The 22470-nt window shown below is 50.2% G+C and overlaps 1 protein-coding gene and 1 non-coding gene across 16 annotated transcripts in view; one reads left to right on the top strand and one right to left on the bottom strand.

Moving 5' to 3' along the window:
• Positions 1-22470, bottom strand: part of GAS7 (growth arrest specific 7) — a 200873-nt gene that overhangs the window by 55065 nt on the left and 123338 nt on the right. For 14 of the 15 annotated variants that reach the window (XR_004347230.1, XM_032615161.1, XM_032615162.1 and 11 more), the window contains one exon: positions 2728-2808. The exons of the other annotated variant lie outside the window; for it this stretch is intronic. Coding sequence is in view for 13 of the 14 variants with exons in the window: in XM_032615161.1 (XP_032471052.1) it covers positions 2728-2808 (81 nt within the window). In the remaining variant the exon portion in view is untranslated. The remainder of the gene's footprint in view (positions 1-2727; positions 2809-22470) is intronic. 15 annotated transcript variants of the gene reach the window in all.
• On the top strand, positions 6831-6903 carry TRNAL-UAA. The gene has a single exon. It is a non-coding gene; the product is annotated as a tRNA-Leu (tRNA).

The following is a 22470-nucleotide window of genomic DNA, read 5'->3' as shown; positions in this document are numbered from 1 at the left end:
ATACACCATTGATTTCCAAGATGTTAAAACTGGGAAACAAAACGTGGGTCTGAGAGTCAATGAGCTGGGGTCCTGCATGTTTTGCGGCCGCTTCTCACTGTCGTCCATCATCCGACAGAGAGCAGTGCTGAGCGAGGTTCTGAGTCCTTCTAGAACAGAGCTTCTAACCCCGGCGCTGCTGACGAGCGGGGCTGGACGGCCCTTTACTGTGGGGCTGTGCCGTCCCGTGCATTGTAGGACGTTCGGCAGCAACCCTGGCCTCTACCCACTAGATGCCTGTAGCTCTTCCCCCCACTGGTGACAGCCACGAATGTCCCCTGAAGGCAAAATCACCCCCGAGTTGACAACCACTGCACTAGAGCCAGGGAGGCTTAACAAGTATGTACGTGTGACGCAGACAAACACACACAAGGACAGAAGCACCAAGTTAAACGGGGTCTTCAGTTCAGGCCTTCTCTGAGCTGATGTGTGCTCTCCAAAGGGGAAGAGAGTAGACAGGATTTCCTACTGTCTTTGACTACAAAGCCCTTTCTCACAGAGAAATGGACAGACTTGGGATCCCAGGGACGTGGGAAGCAGGTGCCCACGGCCCCTGGGGGTCCACCTAAGTCTGTCTGATGCCTTGGCCACCTTGGCAATTCTCATCCCCGGATCTGACCCTCTCCACCATCTCCCACCTTTCTCAGCCCCTCAGAGCCCCGGCACCCAGCGCAGTGCTGGGTTATCGTGGCTCTCGTGCTAGACGTGAAGGCAGGAATTTGTCACGCCGGGGCCTCCGGGCTGGTGACCTGAGCCAGCTTCTTTCAGTCCTTCTGGGGGATGGCCCCACCAAGAGGTTGCTGCTGGGGCCAGTGACAGTGACAGCAGGCTTTGGAGAGGTGACCCCGCTGACCCAGAGGGCAAGTTCCCTAACCAGCCCCAGCAGCCCTGTGTAGCAAGCCGTGCAGGGTGGCAGGCTGGGCCATTGTCACCTGTCATCTCACACGACCCAGTCTCCCCCTGCCTGTGTCATGCTCCGTGGATCCCTCTGGCCGGAAAAGACACCTGGGTTTTCTTTCTAGCGTCTGGGTGGCCTGGAGCCAGCCAGGATAGAGGGCCACACCTCACGTTATTCACACTACCATTTCTATTGTTAAAAGAAAAAATCACAAGAACAGCAACAAAAGACAAGGCAGCGTGCCAGGAAATGCCTATTGTCATATGACAGCTAGGAAGGCCGAATGGCCCCATTTCTGAGGACTTGGTCTGAGAACGTAGCACCGGCTGCATCCCTAGGAAACCGGGAGGAAATGCCCCATTTCCCTGCCCCACAGGGGGTTCCTTTTTTAAAAATTTAACGAAAAAAATGTGTGTGTGTGTATACATGCATATACACACACACAAATATAAATAAAAACATTTTAAAAGTCTAGAAGAAACTTCCGTGGGAAGCATCCCCCCAATCCCCTCTCCCAGACCTCAGTTGATTCTCCAGGTCTGTTCTGCCACCACTTGGGTTCTGAGTTCTGTGGCTGGCAATCTTCACAGCCCTAAATAACGTGCTTGGATCCCACTTTGATTTTGCAGTGGTGGAGGAGACTGAAAGACACCCCACTGGGAAAGGTGGGGCCTGACCCACTCACACTGGGCACAGCTCCCTTCCCAATCCAGGGTTTAAGAGTCCTCTTATGACTTTCAGCTCTTCCTTTGGTTTCCTGTGATGCATTCGGTAAATTATTCATGTTCCGAGAAGGGTACGGGGCTCTCATCTCCCCTCCCCTCCACGTGAGCAGGGGATGTCACTGCTGCTTTTGCCCAACCCCCCTCCCCCAGCCCATGCCTCCCCTCCTCTGTCCCACACTGTCAATGCTACTGATGTTCAAATTCCAGGTTTACACACCACGTTTGTGAATTCACTCAAAGCTCAGGCTCCATTGGAGACGGAGGAGTCCACGAAAGGAGAGACAGAGTCCCCACCTCGGGGAGCTTACAGTCTGGGGTGGGAGAGTGACAACCAACAGGGAGGAGTACTCTGAGGGCAGTGCAAAGCAGGAAGCGGGGATCCAGAGTGATGGGAGAGGACTGTAAACTGAGCCATCAAGGAAGGCTTCTCAGAGGAGGTGACATTTAATGCAAGGTCTAATCCACAAGAAGTCAGAAGGTGTTCTCCCCACTGGTGTGTCCTGCAACCCACCTCCTGGGATCCCAGAATGAGATGTATCCTAAGAGTAATAAACCCTCCACCTACTATAGGAATGTCTGCCTTGACCACCTCTGCTTCATTACCTATGCTGATGGAGAACTCACATCCTTGCAAGGAATCCATTTGCTTTCCAGACATTCTGTTTGAAAGCTGCCCTGTAAACACCTGCCTCCTTAACTCCTATTCCTTGAGGCCTTCGGGAACCACATGGACCGAGTCTGCCCCCAGTTTGGGTCCCTACACTGGCAGACAGCTAAGAGCTCTGACGCTTCACCTCACCCAGCAGTGCCCACCCCCCACCTCCCTGAGCACCTGAGAGCGAGTGAGAGGGACCAGAGCTGCTGCCGGCACCACTAGAGTGTTGCCATCCCACGGGGCAACAGGCTATGGGGCCTCCAAGCCCTCTAGACCCCTCCCCAGGTTTGGCCCGTACGATCCGCAGCCAGGTTTCAGACCCAGGCTCCACAGCCGTGGCCGCCCCCTTGAAGGTGTGTGTGGTTCCCAGCCGGCCCCCAAGGTGCCCCGAAGTAGTGCGTGGACGGTACCTGTCAGAGGCAGAGAGCTTCTGTGAGGGCCAGGGCTCGCTGGAATCCCAGGAGAACTGCTGGGACGCTCCCAGGTGGTCTCTGGTCAAAGAAAGCAAAAAACACAATCGCGCTGAGGATTTGCTAGGGCAGAAGCTCCGAGTGTCACAGAGCAGAACTGGGTCACCTCCCTCCCTAAACCCGGGAAGCAGGAGTCCGCCTTCTGCTCCCATATCCATCTCCTCTCCTGCCCTCCCATGACAACAAAGCTTCTCTCTGCTGGGGACCCTTCTCCATGCAGCTGGGACCAAAAGGAGGTGGCCTTCTGGCTGGGATCCTGTGAAACAGTCCCCATTGGCCCTCTCCTCCTGCGAGGCTGCCAACTCGTGCATCTCCACTTCGGTCCCTCGTCCTGGAACCCCAGCTATCAAACCGGGCATCACTCCCCAAATGCCCACTGTCGTCTGAAACCCCAAAGCCCAGAGGAAGGAGCCCTGGCCGGGGGTCTGTACAGAGACCTGGGTGATTGGCGGAGACTTCCTTCCTGGTTCTACAACTCCACGTCTCGTGTGAATTACAGCTGCTGTGTCTGATTGAACACTTCTCTCTCTTCCAATACCCAGCCAGAAATAAAGCTAAGATTGCAGCTATATGATCATCCCCCAAACGCTACTTTACCCATCTCACTGCTGTGAGCAGAGACTTCTCATAAAATTATCTAGTGATAAAAATAATACTTTCTCACTATTTACAACGTGATGATGTAGAAAAAAGTACAAAGAAGAAAAAGTATCATCTGTAGTCCCACAGCTCGGAGGTCATCACTAAACATTTGGGTACCTGTGCGCTGATTTGTTTTCTAGGCCTATGTACATCTTTGGAACAAAACAAAATCATACTGTACATTCTTTTCACCTATGGACTTCTGTGGGTATCTTTCCAAAACCATTAAAAAGGTCGGATAGCACAGGGGTTAGGATCTATTAACAGCAGTGAGTCTAGAGCCAGATGCCTGGGTTTGAATCCCAGCTCTGCCTCTCACCACCAGTTTAACCTTGACCAAGCTAATCGTCCCCTTGGTGCCTCGGTTTCCACCTCTGTAAAATGAGATCAATAATGGCACCCACCCGAGGCAGCTGTTGTGTCCATGCCAAATGCCCATTTATAAGCTTTTAGCATCAAGTTATTTTTAAAGTTAGTCCAATATATGGATATGACATTATTTAGTCCAAAATTCTCTTACTGAAAATTCAATTGTCTCAAATATTTAAAGCAAAAACGAACACAATCTTTCAATGGCTTCTGTGAATTAAGATTCGAGAGAACTGCGGTTTGCCCTCAGTTCACTCTTATCTGCTGTGCAGCCCTGGGCAAGTCACGCTACTTCTCTGGTCCTCCGATTCTTCATCTAAAATGAAAGGGTCGGGCTGACTGGTCCTTTAGGCCCCAATACTCTTGCCCTCCAGCTTTGATTGGTGGTCTCAAAACCTTAAGATCTACTGTTTGGGTTTTGGGATCTTATGGCTCTAGGAGTCGGGTGGTAATACGGTCCCTTCATGTCTTAAGGGAGAGAAAAAGGAGGGTGAGCAAAAGGCAAGCAGCAGGGAGGATGTGACCAGGAACAAGAGAGCAGAGGGGTCTTCTAGGAGGGGTGACCAGAGGGCAGCCTCCCTGGAGGAGGAGGGACGCTCGGGCTGGTGCTGAGCACACCAAGACTTGGAGAATCTACATGAAGACCACCAGACTGCTCTGAGGCCGAGGGCAGTGGAAAGCATCCTAGGCCTGGCCGCTCAGGAGCTGAGTGACCTTCGGAAGCCATCTAACCCTGTGTTTTGTTTTTCTCAACTGTACAATGGGGATAAAAATGGTACCTAATTAGGGCTGTAATAGCATGAAATGGGTTAGTACATGTAAGGTGCTTAGGATGACAGGGGCACACAGTAAGTGCCTTATCAGAGTTAAATAAAGCAAACAGACGAGCGAGGCTGGATGGAGAAATGGGGGGGAATTCAGATGAGAAAACAGCCTTCCTACAAAGTGAGCTGGGCTCCAGCAGAGACCAGACGCGGCCTGCAGCCTCCATCTCCTTCCTAGAGAGGCCTCTCTTCCGCCCGCTGGATCGACCCCACCTGGAGGCCAAACTGCTGTCTCCACATCCACAGCGCCCAGCTCAGGCTCTCCCCTCCAACCCAACCCCCTGGGGCTCAAGGGACCAACCTCCACGGCTTCACCAGCTCCTCCCAGGTCCCACCACCCACATGCAATCAGTTCCTGGGGCCTGGAGGTGCCCCCTCCATCACTTTCCTCACCTCCTCTCCACCTTACCCCTAACGTGTCTCCCCACTCAGGGTCAGCGCTCACCTGAAGAACCCCTTGCGCCTCCTTTCCAACAAGGCACAGAGAACAAAGTCCAAGCTTTGTCATCCCCACGCCCATCTCTCGGCCAGCGAGGCTCCAGCACAGCAACCTCGTCTGTCTGTCCAGACTGACTCCCACTGACCTCACTCCAGCCCAGGTAACTCACTTGCTGGTCTCGGAACATGTCTTTGCTCTGATTGTTTACACACCCTCACCACCTCCTGCCCCCACCATCCCTGGATGTCAGGATCGTGTTCATTTGCCAAGTTCCAACTAAAACGCCTCTTCCTCCATGCAGCCTTCCCAGCGGACTGCGGGAGAAGGCTCTGAAATCCTAGGGAGATGCTGCCTGCAGTCAGAACCACGCTCTAGATGCTAGGGCCCGAAGGAAGGCCCCTTGCCCTGTACTCGCCAGCCTGGGTCACTCACAGGCCCCCAGAGGCAGGAAGGTGATCCCTTCTCCTGTATCGCCATCTCTCTATCCAACCTCCACCAGGACTCCATCAGGGACAATGCAGATGCCTGAAGGGTTCCGCCCAGCCCACCTCCTGGTCTTAGCCAGCTCTGGTCAGCCCAAAATACAAAGCCACTGTGAGCATGGGGCAGGCCAGGCGGACATCTGGAGAGAGCCCCCGGGGCTCTGGCTGAGTGACCTCATCGGCAGCAGGAAAAATCACCCCAGATGACCACACCACACACAGGCAGGAAACCATTTCCAGGTCTTTTTCAATAAAAGACTCCCTAATCTATTTACAGCACACCAGGCTCCCCGATAGCGCCACAGCAAAACTGAAGTGGCAGCTCGGGGCTCAGGCTACCCTGGATTGAGGCCCCCTTGCATTCTCTGCGCTTCCATCCTGGGGTGCTAGGTCATTCCAGGTGACCACCCAGACTGCTAACAGTCACTGCCATGCACTCCCCAAAGGCTCTGGGTGGGGGGTGGGGGCCAGTGAGGACAGAGTGGAAGGGGTGAAACCCGTGCTTGGAAAGCCTCTGACCGTCCAACCCAATTCAGGAGAAACACATTGTTTCCTAAAGGCAACTCTAACTCAACGCGAACCTCTTCCGCTGAAAACAGGGGAGACAGATACACACACAAATGAGCTGACTGCTGACCGTGGATCAAATCGGACCAAGGGAGGTTGCTACTCTAGCCATCCACGTGAGAAGCCAGAAATTTCCATTTCCCCATCAGTGGATTACAGTGGCTGCCCATGTAGAATAAAACTTTTAAAGAGAGAGTATAGTTGAAAGGTGGAAAGTGATGTAAATGTGATTTCAGAGCACAGACGCCCCTTCCTTAAAATAAGAATAATTATGATTATAATTATTTTTAAAAAACAGTAAGCAAGGCAGGAGTTATTAACTTTAGAGTCACTTGTAGACTTCGTTTCCCTTTGTTAAGACTACATCCTTCATGCTTTGCAAGGTACGAGCTTTCAGTGGGAAAGTCAGTGAGCCCCTGGACCTCATCTGCCTTGGGGGAATCTGTGAGCCTTGTCCCCCACCCTTTTCCCCCTCCCCTTCCCACACTCTGCCCCACCCACCAGTGGACTCCTGGCTCATGATTGGTCAGTTTTCTTGGTTGAGTAGTAGCTCTCTGCTGCCCCCACTGGCTATCAGGTGAAATAACCACAGGTACCAGCCTAGGAGGAACTGGGTTCTTGGGTCCTGATCACGCACACCCCGGATGCTCTTGGCAGGGACAGAGCATGTGGAAACAGAAGGACGCAAAAGCTCCTCGCAAACACCCTTTCGCAGGGAATTCCCTGGCGGTCCAGTGGTTAGGACTCTGCGCTTAAACTGCAGAGGGCCCGGGTTCGAGCCCTGGTCAGGGAACTAAGATCCTGCAAGCCATGTGGTGTGGCCAAGAAAACTTTCACAATTGCAAGAAGTGGACATGCCTCCAAAACTAGGACTTTAAAGCACCTCTGTCAAAACTGAAAAATCAAGCAGGCACAACATTTTTAAAATGGCATCAAAGAACTGAAACACAGGATTAACAAATTCCATGGAAAATGGAGATACGTAGAATACTGTACCTAACTGAATAAAATATAGCCTTGTACATTTAAACAAACAAACGAAAAAACACAACACCCTCTTGCAGGGGCAAGAACTGATCTGCAGGATCGTCTACGTCTGATCACCAGTGGGAGGGCTTCTGAGCCTGGGCCAGACCCTGAGTCTCAGGCAGCCCAGAAGGGTTGCACCACGGCCACCGGCCCCAGAATCTAGTCTATTTCCTGAGCTTCAGCAAACACGGACCCCAGGCTCGGAGACCTGAGGTCTTCAGCGGGAAATGCTGGCTGGAGTCAAGCCTGGGGGGTGGGGATGGGGGTAAGTAGGTGGCAGCTAACACCCCACCAACTCCCAGCCTTCAGGCAGCACACACAGCCCTGGGGTGCTCCCCTGAGCACTGTGGAAGAGGAGAGCTGGGGACACCAGGACTCCACGGGCACAAGAAAGGCAAGAAGTGGAAAGGAACCTGGACCGGGTGTTTAAAACACCCCTCAAATATTCTGAGGCAGCCTAGAGATGTTCCTAAGAGCTCAGGTGTCACACAGACAGAGGTTCGAATCCCAGGTCCACCCCTTACTAGTCGGCCTCGGTTTCCTCACTGTAAAGTGGGGATGACACGACTGCAGCCTCGTGGTCCTGGGATGCACCGTCAGTGGGCACATACAGCTTCCAGCACAGTCTCGGAGACAGAGGAAGCCCTCAAACACATTAAACAACAACACTAATAATATGAATGAAACAAAACCCTCTGCATTCCTTCCTCCCTCCTCTCTGTTTCCCAACTTCCATCCCACCAGCTGTCTCCCCGCCCCACCCTCCTCTTCCTGCCTTCACAGAACACAGCTCCCAAAGGGAGAGGGAGGGCAGGGCTCCCTCTCGGGGGCTGGGGGGAAGAGGTGCTAGAAGGTCTTCGTTAGCATGTCTGAGCTGCAGGGGGGTCGCCGCACAGCAGCCCACAGAACCCTTATGCAACCCTGTGATCCAGGCGGGGCAGGGGCCCTGACGCCCGCTCTACAGATGATACAGAGGCTGGTGATGCCAATGGATGAAGCAGCAGCCCCGTCAGTGCCCTGGCCATTGGATACTGGCCTGAGCCAAGCTTTGGACTGGCTCCAGCTGGCACAAAGGGCCTGAAAGAGTAGGGTGGGGAGCTCCCAGAGAAATTCTAGTAGGGAGGGTGGTCCGCCTGGAACACCCCGAGCCTGTCCTTCAACGCCTTTAGGATCCCCGACATACCAACCTCCTCATAGGGTGTAGACTCGGTCAAACACACCAGGAATCCCTGAACTTGGGCTGGGGAATGATGAGGGCTGATGCAACATAGGAAAAAGGGGGTCGTGTCATTGAGCCAGCAAGTATGGGCAGCTGACTGCCAGCTCACAGATATTACAAGCCCTGCTGTATGGCTGAGGAAACTGTACATGGGTCCGCAGAAGGAAATCTTATCACATCAAAGCCTGAACACTCAGGATCCAGACCCTAAGCACAGCTATTAAGCAAAGCTCCAGGTCTGTTTCCCAAACTTGGTCTCTCCTCAGGATCATTCGATCTGAAGCTACAGATTCTCAGACCTTGCACCCGAAGACTCTGGTTTAGCAGGTCTTGGGTGGAACCCAGAAGTCAGCATTTTAACAAGCAGACTCAGGGGTTAACCAGATGTAAGAAAAACGGGTAGAGTCCATAGTAAACCATGATGGGAACCAGCCACAGACGGGGAGGTACCTGGATGAGACAAAAAAAACTCCAGGGGAGCGATCAGACACGGGATCAGGCATAGTACGAAGCAAGATGTGTGAGAGCAACGTAGGGGAACTTAAGGAACCCTCCAAAATGTCATGTCTACCCCAATGTTCTAAAAATATCAGGTTCATAACATCTGTCCCCAAGAGCCTCTGCTTTGACTCTGTGGCTTTGTTATCTATTTTAGTTCCTGAGGGAGCCTTATGAATTACAGTGACTGTCACAAACCCTTTAGCACAACTGAGTCCTTAGGGTTTTATGCAATTCTGGTCCCAGGTGGTTGGCGTGGACAGAGCTGACAGGTCAGCGCCATCAGGATATTCTCAGCTGGAAATCTTATCAAATCAAAGCCTGGGACACTCACAGCCCTATGCGCTCTCCGCCAACATCATTTAGGTTTTCTGAGCCCTATGAACAGGCACCAGGCTGGGGAGGGGCTCTGAGAGCTCACAGCATCATCCCTGCCCTCAGGGAGCTGACAGCTGGAGAGCTGGATGAGGTCTTCCTAACTCAGCTGTAACACCTGCTTTCAAATCCGATCCTCCCAGAGATGTGCTCTAAGGGCTGGGACTGTATCAAATAGATGTATCTCTGTCTCCCTGGCCCCCCGGTACAGCAGGCACTCAATAGATGTTTGAGGAAAGAATGGAGGCTCAATTCAAAGCACTGTCAGAAGCAAGTCTAGTTACATTGCCAATGGCTGACTTTAAAGATGAGTGAGTGAGTGAGTGAGTGAGTGAGTGAGTGAGTGAGTGTGTGTGTGTGTGTGTGTGTGTGTAGATAAAAAGATAAACAGACAACAGAAAGACAAAGAAGGGGCAGGGAGAGCAGATGGGTCACCAATTCCCTTCACATAGCATGAAGTAGAAATCAAGCAAGCTGCTCAATCCAAAAAGAGCCCAGAACGTACACAGGTGGGTCACAGAAAAACAATTGCAGATGACCAATAAGGAAGAAAAGATGCTGATTCTCACTCAAAAATTGGAGAAGTGGGGCTTCCCCGGTGGCGCAGTGGTTGGGAGTCCGCCTGCCGATGCAGGGGACGCGGGTTCGTGCCCCGTTCTGGAAAGATCCCGCATGCTGCGGAGCGGCTGGGTCCGTGAGCCACGGCCGCTGAGGCTGCGCGTCCGGAGCCTGTGCTCCGCAGCGGGAGAGGCCGCAGTGGTGAGAGGCCCGCGTACCGCAAAAAAAAAAAAAAAAAAAAATTGGAGAAGGGCAAATTAAGATGACAAGACACTATTTTTTTCACCCACTGGATCATTTTCTGCTAACTGGCTACTAAAGAAAAAAGGCAAGTCTGCAGAGAAAAATATGTATGAAGCAGACCCAGAAATGGGCATAAGACATCAGGAGATCCCAGAAACCCAGGACAAACAACGCGGCTGACTTTCCTTCCGGTCCTTAAGCGGGGGCTTCTGTGAGATGCCCCATATCCTTCTAATAAAGGTCCTTTTTTCATAAGCTACTTTGGGTGGGCTTCTATTCCTATAACAAGATAGTCCCTGCCCTTGGACAATCCCTCAAATGCACTGCCCTGTAACGGTCAATGCCACCCCCAAGGCCATTAGATCCACATCTGGAATCTCCTTCTGTGACCAGGCTGAATTGTGACTTCTGAAGTAGGACTTCCATAACCTCTCCTGGGAAAAAAATCACACCGCTCAATGGTTCAGAAGCTTCTCTACCCACGAACTGGTATTTTCCACCCATATGTCACCTTTTTGTTTTGTTTTCTCAGAAACTCAGCATTTATGGACTTCAATCGCTCTGCACTGCTAATCCAGATTTAGAAGACTTTCCAGTAAAAGGTGTGACTTTACATTTTATAAATAAGGCTCAAGATCACTGAGAGTGTTGCTTTTCACAGGCCAGAGGAAACTGTCAGAAAGAGCTCTGGTTATTCTGCAAAATAGGAATAGGCAATCATCTCCCTGAGGTGCGGCCCCAAAGGCACTTCCAAGGCCGCTGGAACTCCGAGGAAGGCCGGCCAGCCCCTGAGGCACAAAGAACCAACACTGCAAAACAGGTACAGAAGTTCCGGGCAAAATGAGCTCTCCTCAAACATAAAGAAAGGGCATTCCGGGTAGAGAAGACTACACGAAATGGGGAAGAAACGGGTAGAGCTGAATGAAACAAGATTCCTTAGGAAAGTGCAGGAGTTAAGTTTAAAAAAAAAAAAAGCAAACAAAGAAAACCCTCTCTGCAAAGAAGCCGGAAAGCCTCATCCAATTAGGGAAACGCTAAAATGCTGGGGGCAGAGGCAGCCTCCTGCAACGTCAGAGCATAAGAGCATCACCTGGGGACCTGGTTAAACCACAGATCGCGGGGCACACCCCCAGAGGGTCAGATTCAGGAGGGCCAGGGTGGGGCCTGAGAGACAGCATTTCTAACAAATTCCCAGGTGATACTGACGCTGCTGGTCCAGGGACCCCACTTTGAGAACCACAGACGTAGAGAAAGACAAGGACGAAGATTGCATTCTCTGCAACAGTTCACCCCGCCTCCAGCGGCTGGAGGTAGGGCTATAAAAAATATATATATATTTTTTGAAAGGTACAACAATCAAACCAACCCACGAATTACTCCTGACTTGAAAGCATCCACTGCTCACCTCCTTTCCTCTGAACGGGTGTTGTTGGCTGAAAACTGCGGCCAATAGTCAAGTTGGCCCGAGAGATGCAGAGAGAGAAAAGTGAACCCCACGGGGCAGAAGCTCTGAGAGAGCAAAGAAGAAATCCTCCGGGACCACAAATGTTTGGGCTGTTATGCAAGCCTCTTGAGGATTTCCTCTCCATCCCTAAAGCCCGCTAACTAAGAAGGCTTCGCATTTGCACACCTGGTTAAGAGGAATGCACGCTCTGTGCACGAGAGTTGAGCCAGCTGGGTGGGGACGTGGTGTCCAAAAGCACTGTGTGCTCCCTGGCCCCTTCTGTCCTATTTCCCAAGGCTGTGTCCCTGTTCTGTCCTCTCCGTACCTTTTCTGCAGTGTCTCCCCCATCAGCACATGTTAATTTTGCATACCGGCAGCAGAAAGCAAGTGAGGTCTTTATCTGTGGCAGAGAGGAAGAGAAGGGAGGGGGAGGAGGGGATGGGGGTCTCCTTGAGTCCCAGCCCAGAACACACCTCCTTCTGTGGCAGAGATCATGTGGCCCGGCATCCCTGGATGCTCCTTTGTGCCATATAGAAAAGACCGGGGGCCTTTCAGGCTCCAGTTTGTGCTTCTCAGCCCCAGAACGCGAGACCACCTCTCCAGAGGAACCGAGGAGGGTGGGATGTTGTGCTGGGGAAGGCGAAGCAAGAGAGAACCTTGGCGCTCAGCTCCCATCCGCTCCTCTATTTCAGAGAAGCTAATTTTACCTACTTGTACAAGTAATACAGGTCCAAGGGAGAAAACACTGGAAAACGGCAAAATCAAAAGAGAATAAAAATCCTCCCTAATCCCACTGCTCAGGAAGAACCCCTGCGTACAAGTTATCTCCCTCCACCTCTAAATGCAATGGTGTGTCATGAGAGTGGAGGGCACCCCAGGCAGCAGGTATCAGGGACAGAGGGAGGTGGTGGCCGGGAGCTGGGTCCTGTCTGCATGGCCACAGGGCTCTGTCCTTAGGAAATACAAAGCTTGAAAGGCTTTCCAAAGCAGCCCAACCTTCTCTTTCCAAGATGGGGGCTCAAGACCAGGATTGCTGGGAATGCACCTAGAATCTGGCTTACACCAGAGATGAACATGACCTCCAGCCAAGTCCTCTCTGGTATGTCCAAGAGAAGCATCACAAGTATCGGAAATCAACTGCTTTATGAAGTGTCTCAGTTCACATTGCTGTGAACCTGAAACTAACACAGCATTGTAAATCAACTCTACTCCAAAAAAAAAAAAAAAAAGGAGTGGGAAATCCACTTAAATGGGGAAGAGAAAACAAGTGTCTCTTTCCTGCAGCTTGTATTAAAGCTTTCCTGCACGCACATCTCTTGGAATTACTGGCATTCTGATACCCTGGCAGCTATTCCAAGCCGGAGCTCATACCTCACATTCACTGATCGGCTGGCGATAGGTTGGCAACGTAACAGGAAGGCGCGCCACCCTTCCTGCTGCTGGTGCTAACTGCCCCGTAGGCCAGGTGTTCTGAGACACAGATGACAGATTGCTCCTGTCCACAGCATTGCGGAGGACAAAACACCGCTTGTTTGGCTTAGCAGTGCCCAAAGAGACCACAACGGCATGTTACTCTGGGTGTGGGAAATGTATTGGTTTCCTGGGGCTGCCCTAACAAACTGCCATGAACTAGGCAGCTTCGACTACGACAGAAATGTGTTGTGTCACAGTTCTGGAGGCTGGAAGTCTGAGACCAAGGTGTCAGCGAGACTGCTTCCTTCTGAGAGCTTGTCAGCATCTGCTCTAGGCCTCTTCCCTGGCTTCTGGTGGCCTCAGTCATTCCGTGGCTCATAGATGGGCTCCCTTTGTGTCTTCACATCGTCTTCCCTCTGTGTGTGTCTGTCTCTGAGTCCAAAACGCTTTTCGTAAGGATCCGACATATTGGATGAGGGCCCAGCAAGCGCCGGGATCTTAACCTGATTGTCTGCAAAGACCCTATATCCAAGGTCACATTCAAGGGTCGTAGGGGTTAGGACTTAAACTTCCTTTGCGGGGGTGGGGGGGACACAGTTCAAAAGGCTGCAGCTGGCTGGGAACAGTAGGAGGCAGGGATGGAGGTCACGCTAACCTATGGAGTTGATCTAGGGGCCAGAAAGTCTGGACAGAGGAGTCCAGGGATTCAGAAGCAGAGGGTCCGGGTCTGTGGCAGGGCCCAGAGGGGGAGCAAGGAACTGGACCACCAGGGACCAGGGGACAACTAAGCCCCAGCCCTAGTACATGTCCCAGCAGGCAGCCATGCAGAGCACGAGTGCCGTCAGACTGGTTGTTCAAACAGTGAAAAACGTCTGTACCAGTTGGAAAACTGCTTCTGCTCCAACCTCCCTACCCCAAATATCCCCAGTCCCCGAGACCGCCCCACCCCCATTAGATCCCCACAAGGGCCATTAAGGCTGAATGCCTGGGGAGGGGGCGGGGGGCAGAATCTCCCTCCAGCACGTTCTTCCCACAGTCCATCCCTGTGCTGGACCGCTCGGTAACTTCCTCCGCTCTCACCCATTACAGGGGCTATTTCTTCTCGGGCTGGGTACACAGGTGCTAATAAGCACAGCCGGCAAGAGGGCAGCGCATCACTCAACAGGAATGTCCAGGAGCCCCGCTGGGTACAAGGCCCAGCCCGTGACCTTCTAAGGACAGCAAGACCCTTCAGGGGAGGCTCCCAGAGCCCCGTGCCCAGCCCAGCACCCCGCTGCCGGGGAGCGCATGCAATCAACACTCATCCCGCGCCACTAACTTCTCACCCCATCCTCCTCCCACACCTCTTGGAAGAGCACTGCCTACTCTGGGATCCATCTTGGACTGAAATTACAAAAAAGCTGTTCCTCAGCTCCGAGACCTTCCTCCAACAGTGAAGATCTGATCACCGGGACACCACGCCAGCTCTCCGTACAAGGCACGTTCCCCAGCAGTGGTGGGTGATGAGCATGGCGGTGTGACGACACCCTGTTGCACAGGATTTTAGAGCCGGAAGGGACCCGCAGAGGTCTGTTCAGGCAGGAAAGAAAACGGACTGCAACCCACGAGGAAAGTCTCCTTTAACAATCTCATCTCCACTGGGAGGCGTTCTCGAAGCCATTTGCATTGTGTTCGCCCACACCACCCCTGCAAGGAGCCATCCAAGTGCATAATGAGAGACGGGCACAGAGAAGGCATTGAGCAAACACTTGTGTCTTGATAATCCACTCACGTGGTCCTGGCCCACTCACTCATCAGAATATAACCTATGGGTAATTTCCATTTTTGCCAGGAGTTCCACTGACTCCGTGGGACCCAACTCTTTAAAGAGCATTGATGGCTATCTCTGTCCCGACTGCCCTTCCCTGTGGACCCCAACTTCCTGCTGCGGCCACATGTTCCCACTGCCCCACCCCCACCCCGCACACACACAGGCTTTACAGAAGCCCCCAAACGGCAATGCTTCCTGCACTAATAGGTCGGGTGCACATAAAAGCTCCAGGAATAAGGCAGAGTATGAGATGAGTCTGAAAGTTCTTCCTGAAGTGGACCGGTCAGTCCTTTCTCCCGATTCTTTCATCTCTTGCCTGGTCCCCTTTCATAATCTCTTACTTCCAAGTGCATTTATAAAATAGATTCCTGATTTTATGCCTAATGCTAATTTTCCCCTGCCATACTTGCTGTAAAGCCATGAGGCTATGTCCAAACACAGGTCAAAGCTCAAGGCCCCACAAGCACTGAACATGTAAGATGCTTGCATGAAGCAGACTCGAGTAGAAGAAAAATCAGGAATGGTGGCAACCTGCTCAGATCCACGCGGTGGTGTTCAGGCAGGAAGGCGGGCCGCATGTGGCCATACCTCACAATTTTTCAAAAGGAGACAAGTATCTGGGTGGGTATGAAAAATTTCCCAATTTTTCAATGTTGGCAACTCATTCAACGTCTTTAAGGATGGTGAACACAAAATAAAATCCTTCTGTGGACAGCCTCTGGCCTCAAGACAATCCACCGTGAGACATCTACTCTACCTGAATCTTTGCAGGACAGCTCACCTGGATCTAGAGGTCCTGACCCTGCCTTGCCCCACCGCCACCAGAGGCACTACAACTGCCCTAGAAATGCAGTCATCACACACCAGAGTTCAACCCAAGCAAACGTCATTCCTTATGGATACACAGCTCACGATCACCTTGTACTTTTCTTGGCCTGTAATGAATACAGGTCGATCTAATGCCTGGTAAAGATCCTACCACTTTATATGGTTGGATTAGCGTGATAGGGCTGGATTAGTCATTGGATACAATCCGATCCCACCACACTCACTAGGCCACTGGGCTCTGCAAAGTGATGATGAGGGCAAGGTGACTCTACACTGGTACATATGTCCTAAGCAAAGCAGAGGCAAGCTAGGACATTCCGGGACAACGTTCTCCAGAGAAGAGAAATATGAAGGAAGAAAAAATTTACAGCTTTCTTACATCTCCAAGGCCTAGAACTCTTTCACTAGACTCTAAGTTCCTTGAAGGCAAGGATGGGGTTCAGATGTCTAGATGTCAGAGTGCTACAGAGAATGGGAAAATGAAAACAGTAGAAGCCCCAAATCCTTTGACTTAGTTGCAGCTAGAAACAAAGTTGAAACCAGAGTTCATACGTCTTTCTTTTTTTTAATGGCAAAAATACTGAGATTCAAAAAAAAATGTTTTTTGAGCTATTGACTCAAAAGCTGTGAAATGATAAGAACTGCCACTACATCCTGTTATGTAGACAAGAATAAAGGCTAGAGATATCTGCAAGTCTGCTACCCTGACAACACAAGAGTGTAAACATTAACCAGGTGAAGGGCCTTTCTTGGTAGTTTTATTCTCATTCTATATCCTGTCACTGTAAGATTGAGCTATTTGTCTTCAAGTAGTTTTCCCACGAGATTCCACTTTAACTACAATGGTTTATGGTTATATAACCATAAACCATTTATTTAACCTTGGGACTATAATGCATGTTTACTTGTTCGAAGAAAATTGTATTTTCTCATTGAATTTCCAAAAGAGAAAAACTGGATTTCAATGGACTCTTCAGCGTCAAAATATCTGATCCATTGACCATGCCATCATCAATCTGGTTGTCTCCTTAGACGTCAAAAATAGGTGGTGACTATCAGAAAACAAAGATACAAAGCAGAAATTTTTACTCGCTCCAAATAGTAGATTCCAATTCAGTAGGTCTGCGGCAGGACCTGTGTATCAATATTTTTAAACAAACTCCCTATGTGCTTCAATGCCCACTAAAGTTTGGGAATTGGGCAGAAGGAATGCCCAACTGAGGCATCTAAGGACTTGTTCTGGAAGGACACCAGGAAAGTCACCAACTCGCCCACCTACCTCTATATGCCTGTTTTTATTGTGATATAACTCATATACCATGAAACTCACTCTCTAAAAGCATACATTACAGGGGCTTTTAGTATATTCACGAAGATGTGGCAACATCAACACTATCTAATTTTAGAACATTTTCATCACCTCAAAAGGACACCCCTTACCCGTGAGAAGTCACCCCTTCTCCCCAGTCCCTGGAACCACGAATCTACTATCTGGGTCTATGGATTTGCCTATTCTAAGCATTTCATATAAATGGAATCACACAACATATGGCTTTGTGTGTGTGGCTTCTTTCACTTAGCACGATATTTTCAAGGTTCACCCAGGCATGTTGCATGTATCCATTAGTACTTGCTTCCTTTTTATGGCTGAATCACTTCCCATCGCAGAGACAGACCACATTTTGTTTCGGATATTCATTTTGGTGGGGGGGGGGGGGGGCGCCCACACCGAGCAGCTTGTGGGATCTTAGTTCCCCAACCAGGGATTGAATGCAGGCCCTTGTGGGTAAGAGCATGGAGTCCTAATCACCGGACCGCCAGGGAATTCCCAGACCACATTTTGTTTATCCACTCATTCGCTGATGGACATTTGGGTTGTTTCTGGCCATTATGAATAATGCTGCTATGAACATTCATGTATAAATTTTTGTGTGCACACGTTTTCAGTTCTCTTGGGTAGATATCTAGGAGTGGAACTGCTGGGTCCGATGCCATACATTCTATTTTATTTCAGATCTGAACCACTTGCTGCTAACTGGTGACTCCACCTAACATCCAATGAGGAAAGTTTTTACACTGTTGACCAATAAGTCGTCTTTTTCAAAGTAACACTAGCAAACAATAAAATTCTGTCTCCTTTGTGTTTTGACTTCAACTTACTGGCAGCGTGAATGACTCTCTAACCCACTTGGCACCTGCCAAAATTCCAGGAGAATTTAAAACTGCTTAAAAGCTGCTGAGAAAGAGAGATGTGTTGTGTACTAAAGTGTTTACCTTAATATTACAGATTAAAATGAATTCTCTGGAAGGGAAAAAACGCAACCCCACAGAAACAGATGAATAGTAAGATTTAAGGTCTCACAGCTTCCCATTAAGAAGAGTCCATTAAAGGAAATAATACAGCTAAAATAAAAAACATGAACACACGTGCACACACACACACACACCTATTTCAATCAATTGAATGTGTCAAATAAAAGCACCATTTAGTCTCACATTTGTTTAACACAGATGGACAGATGAAAATAGACATGTTTTTGGGTGCAGAAGTTTCTCAGGGCAACTTTTATTAACTGAGAATTATCAGGGCTGCTCTCTCAAGTATTCTAATTATTTGTAACAAAGAAAAGTTCAAGGAATGCTTTAAAAAGGGTTCTACTGGAAAACTTATCCAGAAACTCACATTAGCTCCTGCTGTAATACAGTTAAATGGGAATCTACTCATTTAAAGAAAAATTAAAACCAGAAATCAAGAAAAGTGCCTATTATTTGGTTAAATGAATCCAAAGCTCAGATCCTGGTTTAATCCTCCACGTTTGGCTCACAAACATAATAAAACATTTATACATATGAATTCTTTGTCAAAAGAGCTTAAAAACGGTTCCCAGCTCTCCTGGGTTTCAGCTGATGCTCTCAGAAGATGGCTGTGTTTGCCTTAAAAATAAAAGTTATCTCGGATTGTTTCTGCTACTAATCCATGAACTTCAGTTATCCTTATTGCAAATTAAGTCACTGCCCTCCCCCATGCCCATCCTCCTGTATACTGAGGTAAAAAGGAAAAGATTAGAAGACAGGGGATCCAAGCATAGCTTGGTCTTTGAATGGGCAGGTAACTTTGACTGAGTCCCTTTACCCCATGGGGGACTCCCCTTCCTCCGTGTGTAAAAATGAATGGGTTCTATCTGTTAGGCTGGGGATCATCAAACTTTTTCTTTTAAAGGCCAGAGAGTAAACATTTTTGGTTTTGTGAGCTATATGGACCCTACTCAACTCTGCCATCTTTTGCCCAATAGCAGCCTTAGGCAATAAGAAAATAAAAGAGGGGGCTTCCCTGGTGGTGCAGTGGTTAAGAGTCCACCTGCCAATGCAGGGGACGCGGGTTCGAGCCCTGGTCCGGGAAGATCCCACATGCTGCGGAGCAACTAAGCCCCTGTGCCACAACTACTGAGCCTCTGCTCTAGAGCCCGCGAGCCACAACTACTGAGGCTGCGCTCTGCAGCCCGCACGCCTAGAGCCCGTGCTCTGCAGCAGGAGAAGCCACGGCAATGAGAAGCCCACGTACCGCAACGAAGAGTAGCCCCCGCTCACCACAACGAGACCCGCACAGCAACAAAGACCCAGTGCAGCCAAAAATTAAAATAAATATATATTTAAAAAAAAAAAAAGAAAAGAGCACGCCTGTGTTCCAATTAAACTCTATCTACAAAAACAGGCTGCAAGCTGAATTTGGCCCAAGGGCTGTAGACTGCCAACTGCTGTGTTCAATGATTTGTAAGGGTTCCCCCTAGGATGACTGAGTAAAAAGTCACTGGCCACCAAAACCTGTAAATAATCAAGTCATCAAGGCCTGACAGTGGAGAGAGATGTACAGCCCAGCACATAGTGCAACAGGAGCCTCCAGGCTGGGACAGACACTGGGCTCTTCCTCACATTTCCATCGACTGCCTGCTCCTACTTTGGTTGGTACCTCACCCCATGCTCCACTGACCGTCTGCCTTGGGCTTGGCTGAAGCATCGCTCTGTGGGGGTGGAATAAGGCTTTCCAAGAGGCTGCTGGGGGTCAGATGATACACCCCAAAGTGGTGGGGGAAATGGCTCTCCAAGCAGAGAAGCGTGGCCAGTGGGAACAGGAGATGAGAAGGAGGTGAGCAGATAAAACACCTCTGCTCTCCCGTGGACTACTCAAAGGCATGACTCCTCTCTGCAAACCTGGTTCCAAGAGAAGCGAACACACTTGCTGAGCAACCCACTGGCTGTCAGTTCACTGTCAAGGCTAGCCAGCATCTTCCTTTGCCTCTCTTCCCCTCTCACCCACCCTCACCATTCTGGGCTTATACCTCCCAAATAAGGTGTTAACACTTAATCCTTGCCTCAGGCTCTGCTTTCTCGGAAACAGGACTAAGGCACCCTCTTCAAATGATCCTCTTTCTTTAGAAATGAAAGATAAATGAAACTATCAGATTTAAAGTATATAAAGATTAATCTATGTAAGAGATAAAATACTGACTCATACACTAAGCAAAACTAAGCTTGGCCTTCGTTACTGGCTTGAAATATCCCTTCGAGGTCCAAATTGTAAAAATATATCTTAAATAATATCTAAAAAGCCAGTATCTCTCCCAAAAGAAGATCTGAATATCTCTGACCCTATGCTGGTTAAGTGATTAAATGTGCATATCTGGGCTTCCAATGATAAATGGAACAAAACAACTTGTGCTATTTTCTTGAAATGCAGTTATTTTTTATGCAAGTAAGAGGTCCCGCTTAACACTAGCTTAGGTCCCCTGAATAGGCTGGCTACTGATAATAGCTCAATAACCAGAAACTAAACACACTCTCATTTTTGGCAAGAGTCAACTTTGGGTGGAACGGAGCACTGCAGCACAAGCAACTTCCTGATACCAGAACCCTGGGGCCTGAGCTCAGGTACCACCCTGCCTGACAAAATGCCCAGAGAGCCATAAACCGTGAGGAGATAAGGGGAGATGGGTGGGGGGACGATGCCCTCCCAAAGTCTCATGCTCTGATGGCCTTGCTGAGTTTCTACGAAGACAATAGTGTCATTGCATTAACTTACCCAACAAAATTTCCCTGTTAGCCATCTGGCCCAACACCATTTATTAAATAATGTGTGCTTTCCCCAAAGACTTACAATATCCCCTCCCCCACCGTAAATCTGACCTGTATTTCAGTCTGTCTTGACAAGCTTTTCTCCTTTGCCATTCAGGACATTGCCTGCTCCTGGAAGCCTCACATCTCTGACGATTCTTTCCGAGCCCCCTCTGCCCCTCCCTTAAGCATGGTTCTGCAGGGCTCTCTTCCCCCTGGAGGCTTGCCCTGGGTGACCTCCTGCACGCTCCAGATTTCAGTTCTCTGCTGATGAAATGCAAGTTCCGGGCCGCTACCTGGGCTTGCGCAGGTCGGTCCCTGTAAAACGGAGTCAGGCCAAGGGACGAGTGGGGGTGTAACCCAGCCTGATCTCTGCCCACCATGCCGTGCACCCACACAGCTCCCCAGCGCCTCATCTTTAGCCCAGATGACGACCCCTGAGTCACAGACCCATCCATCCAACATACACTGCCCATCTCTCCCTGAATGTTCCCCAAGGAACGGTATGCTCAACGTGGAATCATCTTCTTTCTTCCAAAGCCATTCCTTCCAAGTCCCCTGTTCTCACTGAACAGCTCCGGCACACAAGGCAGAAAAGGAATCTGTGCGTTCTTCTTTCCTGGACCTGCCACATCCCGTCTGACAGATCATATCTCCTCCTCTCCGGCCACACTACAGACACAGAGCTGACCTCATTACTTCTCTTCTCGTCGAGCCTGTCAGGTTCCTGCTCACCATCCTATAACCCATCTCTCTGCTGCACGAGTCATCTCGCCACAATATTCTGAGGATGTCGAGCCAGCGCTTCCATCGCTTTCCACGCCCCACAGGCAAAGCCCCAACTCTTCACGGTGCCCCACTGGGGTCTTTAGTGGATCAGACCCCCAAGTCCCCCCCTCTGTTCCTCACCCACGCCAGCCACATCAGCCTTCCCCCCTGCTGCCTCCCCTCTGCTTGTGCTGCCACTGCAGCAGAAAACGCCCAAGGCAAGGACCCCGCATCCCCTGATCTCAAAGACTTGTCTGACACCAGATAGAGCTGGCGACCCCCTTCCTCGGGCCTGCAGGTTTCCACGTTAACACCCGAAACACTCATTGGTTCCCGTGTTTCTGACTCCATCACACCTGCAGTCGTGAAGGCGGAGATGGCCTCTGGTTTGATTTTGTACCCCGCAGCCCAGCACAGCAGCCCTGTAACAATCCCCATGCAGAAAATCCTAAACGGATTTGAAAATAAGCAGATTAGCCAGAGCAAGGTAATACAAATGTAAATTGGGCTTTAAACTCCTTACATTTGTACGTGGTGTAAAAAACGGGGACAGCACATCTATGGTACCCCAGCGCCCTCTGCAAAAGAAGCGATTAGGGATTAAGGGAGACCAGGAGAGCTTGGAAGAAAGGTGGACAGACAGAAGGAAGAAGAAAGAAATGGCTCATGGTGCCTGCGAGAAGGGGGTCTGCTTCCTGGGCAGTGGCGAGCGATTCTGGCCGGAGTCCCAGGGCAGCAGAGATCCAAGAGTTGGGGCGGAAAGGTGGGTGCAGCTGGGCCGGCTGTGAGGAGACACATGCTTCCAGGAGTCAGGGGTCAGATAAACGTGGGTGTGAGAAGAGCGAGAGGCTGCTCTGATAAGCACCTTCCTGCAGAAAGGCAGTCAGATTAGAAAATTTACAAAGCAGCCCAGCAGCCAAACAAAATGGGGCTAAGATTCCAGGGGAGAATCAGAAAGATATCCGGTCTTCCTAGTGCCTTAAAACTAAAAAGCAAAATCTTTAATGTGATGTTCAGGGTCTGCATGATCCCTCCAAACATGACCAATACTGTTGTCATGCTTCTC

This window comes from Phocoena sinus, chromosome 20 (genome assembly GCF_008692025.1).
Source record: "Phocoena sinus isolate mPhoSin1 chromosome 20, mPhoSin1.pri, whole genome shotgun sequence".
Lineage (NCBI taxonomy): Eukaryota > Metazoa > Chordata > Mammalia > Artiodactyla > Phocoenidae > Phocoena > Phocoena sinus.
The sequence above is the reverse complement of the archived record's forward strand: the minus strand, read 5'-3'. Positions and strand labels throughout refer to the sequence as shown.